We start from the raw sequence: 13,966 nt of genomic DNA on the forward strand, positions 1-13,966 counted from the left end.
TGCCATGGGTATATTAACAGCTGTAGTAGTGACTGCTTTGATCAGTGGGTAGAAACAACTACCGTAGCAGAACAGTCTCTATTTTGTCATCTTTGCAGGGAAGTGAAAGTGAACGGTCCTTTCCAGTCCCTCTATGAGGCTGATCCCGGAGGCCAAAAGACTCCCTTCTCAGCCTGACTTTGTGGGCTCTGCTCAGTGATTCCTCCCTCCTCTGTTTGCAGGTGGTCAAGAGAGTCCCAGAACCAGCTCACGCTGTGCTGGAGGACAGCAGCCAGGAGGCCGAGCTGTACCTCAGCGCCGTTGTTGCCTACAGCCAGTTAAAACTGAACACGACTGTGGTCCAGCTCAAGGATACCTTGCCCTTCCAGACAAGGAGAGCCACGTGAGTGCTGGAGGCCAGGCAGGGCCCTGTGAGCGGGAGCTGCCTTTGCCCAGGGCTGACCCAGTGCCTGCTTCCCAGAACTCTACCCCAGCCAAAACCAGCACAGGCCCATTCACGTGCACACAAAGCCAAGCAGGAGGTGGTGGTCAGGACAGGTTCAGTGCTGCCACACCCTTCTGCTGAGGACAGCCGTGGGTTTGCTTTCACCGCCTGTCACCTATCCTCATCTGCTCAAGAATAAGTTTGCAGTCAAACCAAAACCTAAAGTCCAGAGTAAGCCCCTCAGCTTCAGTGTCCTGGGCACCATGTTGGCCCTTTCCTCTTAAACTTCCAGACTTGGAAATACATTTCTGGGCCACCCAGGACAGCGGAACGTGGCAGGGTTGCCTGGGGAAGAAGATGCTCCTCAGGAGAAATTGATACCAGGAGTCCATCAGGCCATGTTACTGTACTATTTGCTTTATATTTATTGGACCTTTTTTTTTATTCCTCCTCCTTGCTTTTCAGTTTCAGGATGCACAACACAGGGAAGGTAGCCCTGGAATACTCCTGGGAGGAAGCTGCAGATAGTGAAGCAGTGAAGAAGCCATACTCAACCACTCTGATGCGTAAGGGCATTTCACTCGGTAGCTGAGGGCCTGCGGAGAACACCCTGCCACTTCACTCCAAAACATGACTTGCTTTTTCATCCTTGTCCACACATCCACTTTCATCAGCATCTTCCCAGCTGCAGCTGGAGTTTTCTCCTTGCCCCCCTCTGTCTTTCAGCCCCTTTTGTTCTCGCCCTGCCACCTGTGCTCTGCAAAGGAGCTGAGGCAGACTCTGGGGAAAGCCACGTGCCTGGGTCAGGGCTGGGAAGGGGACATCAGGTCATCTCTGAGAGAAGTCTGAGACTGGGAAAAACAATGGTGTAATGCGTGAGCTGCCCTACAGCCCCTGTCCGTGTGCAGTTCCCCATTCCAGGGCAAATGCAAAGTCATTGTCTAAAACCAGCTCTCCTGCTCTGGCACGGGAGTGTGTGCTGCAGGCAGGGACCCTGCTCCCAGACGCTCTATTTCCTGCTGAAAGTACTTGGCCAGAGATGCTCCAAGTGCATCCCAGCTCTCTTCCACCTACCTGCAGCAGGAGGCAGAGTTGCTGGCAACACAGGGTTTTGTCTTTGAAAGGTGTCCTCTTCCTCTCTGCAGGGCGCTTCCTGTCTTCTACTACTGTAAGGCATCAGAAGAAGCTGGTGAGTCGTTTCTGGTGGGAGCAGGACCATCCTTTTGAGATCCATCCTTCTGAGCTGTGGCAGCTGCAGCAGCTTGCCGAGCAGCAGGATTCTGAGCAGCAGCAGCAGCAGCAGGAGGATTCCGAGGAGCAGCAGCAGCCTGAGGAGCAGCGGCTTTCTGAGGAGGAGTGCCTTTACACAGACCAGGAGGAGGAGGAGGAGTTTTCTGAGGAGCCGCTTTATGAGGACGAGGCAGAGTTTCCGGAGATAGACCCTAATGACATGACGAAGCTTTCCGAGGAGGAGCAGGCTTCTGAGGAGTGGCTTTCTGAGGAGGATCAGCTTTCTGAGGAGCAGCTTTCTGAGGAGGAGCAGCTTTCTGAGGAGCAGCTTTCTGAGGAGGAGCAGCTTTCTGAGGAGCAGCAGCTGGATTCGAAGCAGAAGAAGAGTTCCCAGAAGCGGCGCAGCTCCAAGGAACGGCACCTCTCTCAGCAGCAGCAGGACCGCTCCAAGAAGCCACACCACTCAAAGCAAAAGCACCTCCCTCTGCAGCGTGTCAGTTCCTCCCTGGAAATCCTCCCAGATGCCCTCCATGACCTGCCAGTGTTCTCCATCAACCCCTACCACGGCACCATCGCTCCTGGCGAGAAGCAGACCTTTCACGTCCTGTTCTCTCCGAAGAGCGTGGGGAAGTTTACGGCCACCATGCTGTGCAGGTGGGAAACGTCTACACGCTTGGCAACTCATGCTGCTGACGGGTATCACTGAATCACTGGCTGGGGCGGGTTGGAAGGGATCACAGTGGGTCATCTGCTCCCGCTTCCCTGCTGAAGCAGGGTCATCCCAGAGCACATGGCACAGGGTTGTGTCCAGAGGGCTCTGGAGTAATTCCAGTGAGGGACGCTCCACACCCTCTCTGGGCAACCTGCACAGGAAAGAAGTTCTTCCTGGGCTTCAGGTGGAGTTTCCTGTTCAGGTTCTGCCCGTTGCCTCTTGTCCTGTTGCTGGGCATCACCCAGCGCAGCCTGGTTCATCCCCTAACACCCTCCCTTCAGTCCCTGTGACTGGGATGGGGGGCCTGGAGACAGGCAATCCCAGAGAGGCAGCAGACACACACACCCACAGGAGCACAGAAAGATCCTCTGGCCTTGGTAGGGAGACACTGGGAAAAGACCTTGAATGAAATAGGAAGCTCCTGGAGGGTTGCAAAATCTGTAACAAGAGACGCAGGGAGCACCCTGGACCGAGCTCTGCTTCTTTTGGGACAAGCAAGGGCTGCTTCTCTACATGGAATCCTGTGTGTTGCATTTGGTCCCCAGGCACTTAACTGCTCCTGTCCCTGCCCTTGCACCTCTGCAGCCTCCATGCAGCGAGAGCAGTTGTTTAATTTGCTGCTTGCTGCTTGCACAGAGAGAGGACACAACACTGTGTGCTCTGCATGGAGACAGAAAAGTGGCGTGCTGGAAATGCTCGTCTGGCTGATACCGGGCCCTTTCTTCCTAGGATCCCTAACCTGGAGGCGACTCAGAAGAAGGTGCGGGTGATTGTGAAAGGCAGAGCCCGGGAGCAGAAGAGTCGTGATAAACCAAAACGCTCTGCGTTACGGCAGGAAGAGAAAGGACAGAGACCCCAGAAGCAGTTGCACTGGAACTTACCACCTGAGTGACAGCATTTGCGTCAGCTGGAGCATCTGGCAGGAGCTGCCAACGTTGTGTCTGCTGCTGCTGCTGATGGTCTCTACTAATCGTTAACTAATTGTTATTAAACAATTAGCAATACATGGTTAATTGTCAGCTTGTCTTGGTTGGAAAGACAGGTGTCTGGGGCCTCTCTGGAATGGAGAATTTGACCCCCTTCCCTCCAAATTGTTATAATTTTGAAATTAAGGGGCTTTCATGCAAAGATACGGGGAAAAGAGGAACAGTTCTTTTCTAGTATGTATAACAAGGGAAACAAACAACACCAGCAGCAACAACAAACAGAACCAGTTACCCAACCACAGCCTTCTCTTGCTGCAGACACTTTCCCTTTGGTGTCGTTCCAGTCACAGCCAGGCAGGGAAGGGAGCCCAGTAATAAATAAAGCAATTACTGGAGAAATTTTAATTAAGCTGCAGCACGGGATGCACTGCAGAGCTCAAGCACTGTGTGATCAGTTCTTAAGAACTTGCTGCTGCTGTGAGGCAATCTATACAATAGCCAAATAGTGACTGAACAATGCTTGATTTGATAAAAGATAAATAAGAAAGAGATGAGAAAACACCTTAGTGAGGGAAGAGCCCTAGCCCTTAGGCCCTTTCAAAATATGCCAGTAGATTACACCGAGTTGCCCAAAATACAGAGATGGAAATACCTTCTGGTAATAGCTGATCACCTCACCCACTGGGTAGAAGCCTTTCCTACCTCCAAAGTGGCCAAGAAGCTTTTAGAACAAATCATTCCCAGATATGCGATAATTGAAAGAATGGACTCAGATAAGGAAACACACTTTCCTTCAAAAATTTTTCATTCTGTATGTGTTGTATTAGACATAAATTGGAAATGTCATACCCTGTAGCACCCTCAAAGCTCTGGATGTGTGGAGAGATTGAATGCTATCCTTAAGAACCAAAGTACCAAATTAATGCTTGAAAGCAGATTAGCATTATTACGGATCAGAACTGCTCCAAGAAAGGACATAGGAGTTTCTCCATATGAAACGTTATTTGGGTTACCTCAGGTGGGAAGGGAGGAGGGGTTGGCTGAAACTAATGACTTATATCTCAGAAATGATTTGCAGGCAATTAAACTTTCTCTCATGGGTCTTGGAAGAAAAGGGTTGTTACCCTCAACGTCACCTCTAGATTTTCATATACACCAGGTAAAACCAGGAGATTTGCTTCTTTACCTTTACACCAGCACGGGAAGGTCCTTTTCAGGTACTTTTAACAACTGAAACAGTGTTCAGGACTGCAGAACAGGAGTGGTCTCACGCCTCTCAAGTCAAAGGACCAGTAGAAGCTCCTCTCCAAACTTGGACAGTGGTACAAGGAAGTGACCCTTTAAAGTTAATCTTCAAAAGATGATTTCATAGTAAACAGTCAAGGGCAAGACCGGACTGACCTCTGTGTTTGCCACCAGAGAGACTTTTGCTGCAATCCCTTGGGTGTTGAGCATTGGGAATATAAGTCATACCAGACCTTGACAAAAGAAAAATAGGAAATTACGTTCTAAGACTCTGGAAATTGCTGGATGGAGTGTCACGGCTTCTGCACTTCACCTCTATGTCCCCACAGCGTGCTGTTCTAGTGCACAGAACTTAGGAAGCGGGTATGGACACCGAGGAAGGCAATCTTTGTTGCCACAGTTCCGATCTGAGGTTTGCTTCATCCAAGCATCCGTGGAACTGATGGGAGGCACTGCACACAAGTCCATCTACAACTTACTTCTCTTGAGCTGGAGGAACTATGGACAGCAACGTGAACTGACAACTCAGGAACTTTTAAATAGATTGGATTTAACACTGACCTAATAAAAGACTGATTAATCTTATTTATAACTACTTTGCAAAAGGAGTCAGTTTATGCTGAGCGGACCGGATGAGTAAATCAAGGGCTTTGGCAAAAAAGGATAATAAAAGGAAAGGGTGGATTGTGAGAGATGAGATGATATTTTGCTGAAGCCAAAAGGTAATTACATTAAAGAATGAAAGTTGTTGGTTCTGTGTGTTGTTGTTTGGATTGTTTGGATTTGTTCTGGAGTGTTGCTGTGAGCTGGAAGAGGGGTGGGGTTGAAGAAGTGATTAAAAAACAGGTAGGATGAGAAGGGAGGGGACCGTAAATTGGCAGATGACACCAAGCTGGGAGTGTATGTCGATCTGCTGGAGGATAGGAGGGCTCTTCAGAGGGACCTGGACAGGCTGGATGGATGGGCAGAGTCCAATGACATGAAGTTTAACGAGTCCAAGTGCCAAGTCCTGCACGTTTGCCACATCAACCCCCTGCAGCGCTACAGACTGGGGACACCGTGACTGGACAGTGCCCAGGCAGAAAGGGACCTGGGGGTGCTGGTGACAGCAGCTGAACATGAGCCAGCAGTGTGCCCAGGTGGCCAGGAAGGCCAATGGCTCCTGGCCTGGATCAGGAATGGCGTGGCCAGCAGGAGCAGGGAGGTCATTCTTCCCCTGTACCTGGCACTGGTGAGGCCACGCCTTGAGTGCTGTGTCCAGTTCCGGGCCCTCAGTTTAGGAAGGACAACGAGACACTTGAACACATCCAAAGGAGGCAACAAGGCTGGAGAGGGGCTTGGAACACCAACCCTGTGAGGAGCAGCTGAGGGAGCTGGGGTTGTTTAGCCCGGAGAAAAGGAGACTCAGGGGTGACCTTCTCACTCCCTACAACTCCCTGAAAGGTGGCTGTAGTCAGGTAGGGGTCGGTCTCTTCTCCCAGACAACAACTGACAGAACAAGAGGACACAGCCTTAAGCTGTGCCAGGGGAAGTTTAGGTCAGATGTTACAAAAAAATTCTTCACTGAAAGAGTGACTGCACGCTGGAGTCATCTGCCCAGGGAGGTGGTGGAGTCACCAACCCTGGACGTGTTTGAAAAAGACTGGACGTGGCACTCATGCCACGGTTTGGTTGATAAGGTGCTCTTAGGTCATAGGTTAGACTAGATGATCTGACAGGTCTTTCCCAAACTAATTAATTCTGTGATTCCGTGAAAAGTTGGCAGTCAGGAGAGAAGGGAAGTTTCTAAGTACCCATCCAATGGGAAAGGGGACAGGGACTGCTCCAGCCAAGAAAGCGTATCAAAAAAAGCCATTTTCTCGGAGGGTGTGCGTGCTCGTCTCTCGGGGAAGGGAGGTACGCACCTGGCTCAGCTGAATCGTTACTAATAAAGAGTTTTATTTCGACGATTTGTCCCCATTGAGTTGTATCTAAAAAGTAGCGCGTTTCTAACCCCACGGCGATGGAATAAGGTAATCTTGAAGGTCCCTTCCATGTTCTGTGATTTTGTGACTGGGCGCGAATGCAGCACCCTCACGGGCCTTCTCCCACTGGGAGCTGCTCTGGAATTTGACTGGAGCTTTGCAAACAGTATTTCTCTGCAAAGCGCTCTGGAAAATTTTACAGGGCAGATTACTTATCATCTGCCCAGCCAGAAGCTATTGCAAGTGGCAAACTTCACAGAAATTTCCTTGCGGCCAAAAAATAGTCAGGAGCCAGTGCAAGGACCCACTGTCTTTACTGACGGCTCGGGACGGACCGGAAAGGCCGTTGTCACTTGGAAGGATGGATCTGGGTGGCAGGTTCTGGAAGGTCATGAAGATGGATCAGCCCAGTCGGTTGAATTGAGGGCTGCCATCATGGCATTTCAAAAGTTTTCCTGGCAACCTTTCAATTTGGTCACGGATTCCGCTTATGTGGCCGACATGGCACAGCGTTTGGGCCATTCGATTTTGAAGGAGGTTAGCAATGCTGATCTATTTCGTTGGCTGAAGGCCCTGTGGTGTGCCATTCAGGCCCGGCTTCATCCATTCTACGTTCTGCGTGTTAGAAGCCATACCAATCTGCCAGGATTTATCGCGGAAGGTAATGCGAGGGCTGACAAGTTGGCTAACCCTGCACGGGTAGCACCTCAGCCTGATACACTCGCACAGGCCAAGGCATCACATGGGTTTTTTCATCAGAACGCACATACCTTACAAAAGCAGTTTCAGTTGACGCCAGCGGAGGCTCACGACATTGTCGAATCATGCGACGACTGTCATGCACTGGCTGCGCCTTTACCGGCAGGGCTAAACCCCAGAGGCCTTAGGGCCTTAGAGCTTTGGCAGTCGGATGTTACCCAAGTTGCCGAGTTTGGCCAGTTCAAGTATGTGCATGTCACTGTTGATACTTTCTCCTCTGCAATGTGGGCTTCTGCTCACACGGGAGAAAAGACCCGCGATGTCATTGCCCGCTGGAGGCAGGCCTTTGCCGTTTTAGGCATACCTTCTGCTGTGAAGACCAACAGTGGTCCTGCTTATGCCTCGCAGAAGGTGCGGCAGTTCCTGCAGCTATGGGGAGCGTCGCACAAGTTCGGTATCCCTCATTCTCCGAGTGGGCAAGCAATTGTAGAACACGCTCATGGTACTCTGAAGCGGGTTCTTCCAAAACAAAAACGGTTAATGCAGGGTGAGACCCCGCACAGTCGGCTGGCAAAGGCTTTGTACACTATCAATCACCTTACGGTGCCACAGAATTCTAACAACCCTATTATGGTGAACCATCACCTCTCGTTGCAGGCATCGGACGGGACGCATCAGCCTCGGGCGAAAGTTTGGGTGCGACATTTAGTCACTAAGCAGTGGGAAGGTCCCTATGGCCCTATCGCTTCGGGGCGTGGGTATGCGTGTGTACCCACAGATACCGGAGTACGCTGGGTACCTACGAAGTGTGTTCGTCCGGACCTGCGACCTCAAAGGCAGAATCCGACCGACAGGCAAGCCGGACACGGTGACCAAAATGAAAGACAGCAAGTGGATGAACCATTGAGTGATGACTCCGATACAGACGATGCGAGTGTTCACTCTGATGGTCCTTCCAAAGGCAGAGACTGAACATTGTACATTTTTCTTTTCCTTTTTCTAACACAAAAAGGGTGAGATGTCGCCCTGATTTTCAGCCTTCTGATGACTGTTTACATATTTCTAGTGGAGTTTCTCACGGATGTAACATAAACAAGTAGATTGTTTTCACATACCAATATGTGATGGACTTCTGAGATGACCATTGGGGTCAGAGGGGTGTCCCCTTTGTCCTCCAATCCTGGACAAATCTCCAAATCCTATTTAAACCCAAAAACGACAATAAACGGCCCTTTTTTCTTTGCTCACTTCAACCTGTCGGGTGAGTGTGGTTCTTTCGTGTCCCTACTGGCGACAGTCTACCACACGAGCAAGCTACTGAGCTCTGCAAGAAGGGCAAATGGAGCAAGAGGGGAGGTTGTAACTGTTTTGGGTGGCTTTTTTAATGAGTTGACCATGGCCAAGAATTTATTTCATAATGACTGGGGCAAAGTATTTGTTATCCATTCACAACTCAGCCACCAGCTCCTGAATTATCAGATTGTGAATTGTTCTAGTAGAAAGATTAAAAATTCTCAGAAATGTTTTTATTTTGACATAATATCGGGGAGGAGGATTTTTTTCTTCGCGCTATCAGAGACTGAAAGCTTTTTCTTGTATGGCTTTGTTGCTGGTTTTAGACTACTTGAATTTTCTTTGCAGATAAGAGATGAGGAAAGTGGCTACAACAAAAATCTGTTTTGCATTCCTAAGCATTACGAAGAAGATTTAGAGAGAGTCTTCATTCCTCATGGTCTCATCCTGGACAGGTATGAGGGTAAACAGAAAAGAATAGGGACAGTGGTGCCAATTTTTGTCTCTCCAAAAGAAAAGACTGAGGTCCTGCCCTGTGCAGCCCATGAGAAACATGGAAACCCTGCAGCCCCAACCCTTCTGTCCTAAAGTCTAGTACGAGAGGGGGTTTATGGAGAGGATTCCTCTACAAGCCCAGTTAACCTTCCATGTTCCCTCAAAGATCTTTAAGCCCACCTATCCTGCAATATTGAGGTTTCTGGATTAAATCAGCTTGTGCTGTGCAAATACATAACTAACTTTCCTACGACATTCTGTGGTCACACTCTGCTAGTTATAGAAACCTAACAGCAAGATCAGAATTTTTACTTGAACATTGCTTAATATATGGACAAACAACTATGATATACAGAACACTTTTTTTTTTTTTTTTTCTTCACAGGACAGAACGTTTGGCTAGAGATATCCTGCAAGACATGGGAAGTCACCACATTGTTGCACTCTGTGTCCTTAAAGGAGGCTACAAATTCTTTGCTGATTTGCTGGATCATATAAAAGCACTAAATCAAAATGGTGACAAGTCTGTGCCTGTTACCGTGGATTTTGTCAGAATAAAAAGCTACTGTGTAAGCAGCTTTCTTTTCTTTGGAAAATTGATTCTCTCCATAGACTGGCATTCTAAATAGTGGTACTTCGCATGAGAACCCCACAAAAATTGAGTTCATGTATACATTCTGTTCAAATTACCTACTAAAAAGGAACTGATTTACTGATCTGCCCTAAAGGGCGGAGATTATACCTTCACTGGAATAAACGTAGAGCAGAACACTCAACATGACGAAGGCAGGGGCAGATCTCAAACTCCCTCCTCTTGCAAAATAGCAAGAGCAGCACACCTTTCAAACAAATACAGGATAACACTGTTGGGCATGTTTATGTGACTTCCATCTCTTCTTTGTCCTTCTAGAATGATTCACCTGCAGAAAAAATCAGTTTTGTTGGAGAGGAACTGTCTACACTAAATGGGAAGGTATGAATTAGTATCTTTGTCTTTTAAAGGGAAACAACTGTTCTTGTGTATTTTCCAGGAAATCCATCTTTATTAATATTTTGGTACTGCATACTTCCAGCCACCTAACACTGATTTAAAATGCTGGGCTTTGAAACAGTGAATAATTCCCACTGATCTCAACGGAAACTTGAAGTGATCAGTAATGAGTGCTCCCAAGATCCTATTCCCCATTTCATCCCAGAACCCCCAGGAAGGAACCATGCTGAATTGACTGGTTCCGTGTGGCTCTACAATACTAGTGCTATACATAGAGCGATATCTAGACCTGACATAGGTGCCTTTATCACCATATTTTAAGCTTTCATAAATACAGAAATTTCGACTCTTCAGAAATCACCAGAGTCAAGTCAGTAGTTCAAATGTCGACCTCCTTTGAAAACCAGCGCAACTTCCTTGTAACTGAGGGTTTTAGTGTGCTTTTTTTGGCTGTAGAATTTGCTGGAAATTGCCATTTAAATCTTTTCTCTTCTTTCCCTTCTTTTCCTATATAATGTCTTCCAGAATGTGTTAGTCGTAGAGGTAAGTAATGACTGAAGGAGGGGTGGAATGACATGGATTTTTTTTCTCCCTTCTTTTCAAATTAATACATATTACATGTAACATAATAATTAATTATGCTACTGTGCTGCCGGGTTGGTATGCTCTAATTTAGTCTACTGACAGTCTGGTTTTCCTTTCAAACTTGAAGGATAATTTATTTTTTTATCTCTTTCAGGACATTATTGAGACTGGTAGAACAATGAAAGCACTGGTGTCAAAAATAAAAGACAAGAAACCCAGGATGGTTAAAGTTGTAAGGTACAAGGATATAGCTACTAACTGACATATTCAAATCATTTGGGTGAATCGTCAGTGTATGCTGACAGGTGCTTGTTTGGCTTGAAGTTTGGGGTGAAAGGAAATAAATGCAGGAAGTAATCCTCATCCAGCTGCTGAAATATTAAGTGTTTCTTAAAGAGACTGGGAAATTTACCCGTGCACTACCATCTTCACTGCTCAAATGAATAAAATAAGGTTTTATGGCTCTTTCTGTGTAGTCCATAAAGTCTCATGGATTCCCTGTTTCTTATTTTATGTTTGAAGGAAATTCATCTCTTTCCATAGGTTTTCTAACACCACCTCAGTTGCCTCAATACTAGAATGACAACACTCAGAATGTTTGTTAATATTCTCAACCGTAGAAGTTACCAGAATCTAAGAGTCTGTCAGCACTTGGAAGATGACTTCAAGTAGCATTCTAAATCTGCTTTTGGTAGATCTCTAAAAGGAAATTTTGTGGAATATCCCTGTGCCTGTCAAGTAACCACAATGCTTTATTAAAACAGTTGCTTTATGCACCAGTTATTCACACAGTCCTTCTAGTGACTGTCCCGGAGGTTCTCAGTTTCTTCTGAAGTGCACAGGCAAACCAAGAATAGATATGAATATTGCAGAAGACATTGTCCTTTCCTCCCTCCCTCCCCACTAAAATTGCTACCAGCCACTTGGACATGCTTCCCCCTCTGTGCTATTCTAGTGTCCTGAGGCATTGCTACATGGAAGGGCAATGATCCGAGACACAGGATCGAAGGGAACTGAATACAAAGTAGAGCCACTTGAACACGGAGAATGAACCTAGATCAGAGCCTTTGCTTCTCCCTCCACTACGAGGCTGACCACTGCTTTTTCTGTGCAATACTCTCACTGTTTGAAGTGCATGATTTTAGAAGCTTATGGGGAGGTGTGGGAGAAGGAAGTTTACAGCTTAGAGTAAGACATAATTTAAAAACCAACTGTCTCTGCTCTGCCTTACAGCCTGCTCATTAAAAGGACATGTCAGAGTCCAGGTTACAGACCAGACTGTAAGTATGGTGTTTTTCTGGTACTTTTTTTCTGTATTTTCCAAAACACAGTCTTACAGTTTCACTTCAGGCAGCACATCTGATGACTGGCACATAAGTTTCATGAAGGCCAAGAGAAATGGGGAAAAACTACACAAAACTTGTGAAGCAATGACCAGCTATGCCATCCCGAGACCTCATGACCACATTTTTTCCCCGCTTGGCCTGAGTGCAGGTTTAGCTATTTGATACACAAATTGAACTATTTGATAGTAGAAACAGAATCAAACCTTAACTGCTTTGCTTTGCTTTGCTTTGACCCTAGAGGACATTTGTTTTGACTCTGCATTATTAAACTTGCCTTGTTTCCAAACTGGAAAGTCCTACTGAATCACATTTCATCTACTTTCACTCAAGTGAAATCTCATTCCTTGTCTCCTCTCCCAGGACTAACGCATAACTAGGTTTTAAACAATTATTTTGTTAATAAAAATCATTCTCTTAATACCTTAATTATAAACTGACTGATGGGAATGGTTTAGATTCTAACCTGTGTCATCAATTTACAGCTCAGATTCTTAAGGAAGCACCCCGAAAGAGATGATGCCAATTACTCTTTGCTCAAGTATGTGTCGAATACAAACTCTGCACTTAAAAGCTACTTACACCACAGATATAAAAAGAACTGTGTTTTCTTACAGATGTAGGCTTTGAAATTCCAGATAAATTTGTGGTTGGATATGCTCTTGACTATAATGAATACTTCAGAGATCTAAATGTAAGTACATGCACATGACTCCACCGCCAGCTATCAGGCACCTACCCACCACGGGTACCCAGCAAAAATATTTGTTTCTACTGAGAGCTTCTCAACAATTAAAAACCCTTCAATTCCAGCTAGAAACTTCCATTAAAAGAGCAAAGCCATTTTTAAGGTGCCGAGTTGGTAATGCAATGGAGGTGCATAAGAAATGTCTGGCTTCACCTTTTTATAATTCTAGTCCACAAGTCTCATGGCTCAGCCATGCTGCAGGACCTTCTGAACCCCCAGGATAGTGAACAGCATGCAGTCTGCAGCCCCAGCTGAAAATAAAATAACTTGTAATTTGACTTGAATTGGAAATTTGTCTGCCTTTGTTCAATCCTCTGTTGCTCTTCTATCACCGAGTCTTTGAAGCGGCTGGTCAGGGACTCCGTGCGAAGGTTTTCCATACACCTTTGGATAACGTGTCTGTGAGATCTCTCTTCCCTTATTCCTTTAGAGCTTCCTTAGGCTGTACAGAGTAGTAGACTTGGAAACACCGTAAACTAATAGGGTTGATCTTTTCTTCCCTCCTTTGTTTTCAAAAGTACTCTCTTAATTCCGGGTAACTCGGAAAGTTTTTCACTTCTAAGTCTTTTTACTAAGACAAACCAGTTCTGCTGAAGACACAAACAATCTGTGCTATTGTTCAGCAGCATGAAGTAGTGTGCAGTAATTTAACAAACCTAAGTTCTTTCAAATATATAAACCTATATATTACAGATAAGCTTGGAAAGAATATTAAAACCTCGAGTTTACTGCAAGTAGGGAACTTGCAACAATTACGGTTCTAGTGTGTTTTTATTACAATGCTGGGAATACAGCTGAAAATCAGTCTCGCACGTCATTCGAAGATAGGGGTTGATAAATATTGTACTTCTTCTTTTAGCACATCTGTATTCTGAAAGAGAAGGCCAAAGAGAAATACAGGATGTGATAACGTCAGTCTTCTGGAGCACTAATTCCTGGCTGCTGCTTAGGTGCTAAACCATTACACCAGGAAATCACTTCCGCTGCTTGCGTGTCCCTACGAAGGACGAGAAGCCAAATGTTAGCGCCCAGGACCTGCAGCTCTCCGATTCCCACTTGCACTCTGCGCTGCACACGGACTGTTGAGTTCCCGCGTTTTTCCCGCTGTGAGGGAGCAGCTCGGAGCTGGCTGCGAGCCTCTGGCGCCGCGCCCGTCCCGTTCCGGGCCCCGGGGCGGATTCCTGCCGCTCCTGCCGGGGCCCGAGGGGGAACCGAGGAAGGCTGCAGCAGGCGGGGGCCGAGGCGGGAACGAGGTCCGCCCGGCGCCCCTTTTCGGCCCGGCGCGGCCGTCACAATCGTCGCCGCGGTTGC

The 13,966-nt window shown here is 46.9% G+C and overlaps 2 protein-coding genes across 2 annotated transcripts in view; both read left to right on the forward strand.

The window, feature by feature from the left end:
* Window positions 1–3,301, forward strand: part of LOC136296080 (hydrocephalus-inducing protein-like) — a 71,845-nt gene extending 68,544 nt beyond the window's left edge. The window contains exons 65-69 of the mRNA XM_066194904.1: window positions 222–382; window positions 890–990; window positions 1,570–1,731; window positions 2,086–2,308; window positions 3,096–3,301. Of these exons, the coding sequence (XP_066051001.1) occupies window positions 222–382; window positions 890–990; window positions 1,570–1,731; window positions 2,086–2,308; window positions 3,096–3,258 (810 nt within the window). The 3' untranslated portion in view covers window positions 3,259–3,301. The remainder of the gene's footprint in view (window positions 1–221; window positions 383–889; window positions 991–1,569; window positions 1,732–2,085; window positions 2,309–3,095) is intronic.
* A 4,181-nt stretch (window positions 3,302–7,482) lies between these two features.
* On the forward strand, window positions 7,483–13,654 carry LOC136296081 (hypoxanthine-guanine phosphoribosyltransferase-like). Its single transcript, XM_066194905.1, has 10 exons — window positions 7,483–7,611; window positions 7,979–8,091; window positions 8,820–8,948; window positions 9,374–9,557; window positions 9,899–9,961; window positions 10,505–10,522; window positions 10,719–10,801; window positions 11,798–11,844; window positions 12,525–12,601; window positions 13,515–13,654. Exons 1-10 carry the CDS (start codon window positions 7,483–7,485, stop codon window positions 13,560–13,562), a joined length of 891 nt encoding a protein of 296 aa, XP_066051002.1. The 3' UTR covers window positions 13,563–13,654.
* Window positions 13,655–13,966: the final 312 nt, after the last annotated feature.

This window comes from Chamaea fasciata, unplaced genomic scaffold (assembly GCF_029207755.1).
Source record: "Chamaea fasciata isolate MVZ Bird 193981 ecotype frontalis unplaced genomic scaffold, bChaFas1.0.hap1 SCAF_12, whole genome shotgun sequence".
Lineage (NCBI taxonomy): Eukaryota > Metazoa > Chordata > Aves > Passeriformes > Sylviidae > Chamaea > Chamaea fasciata.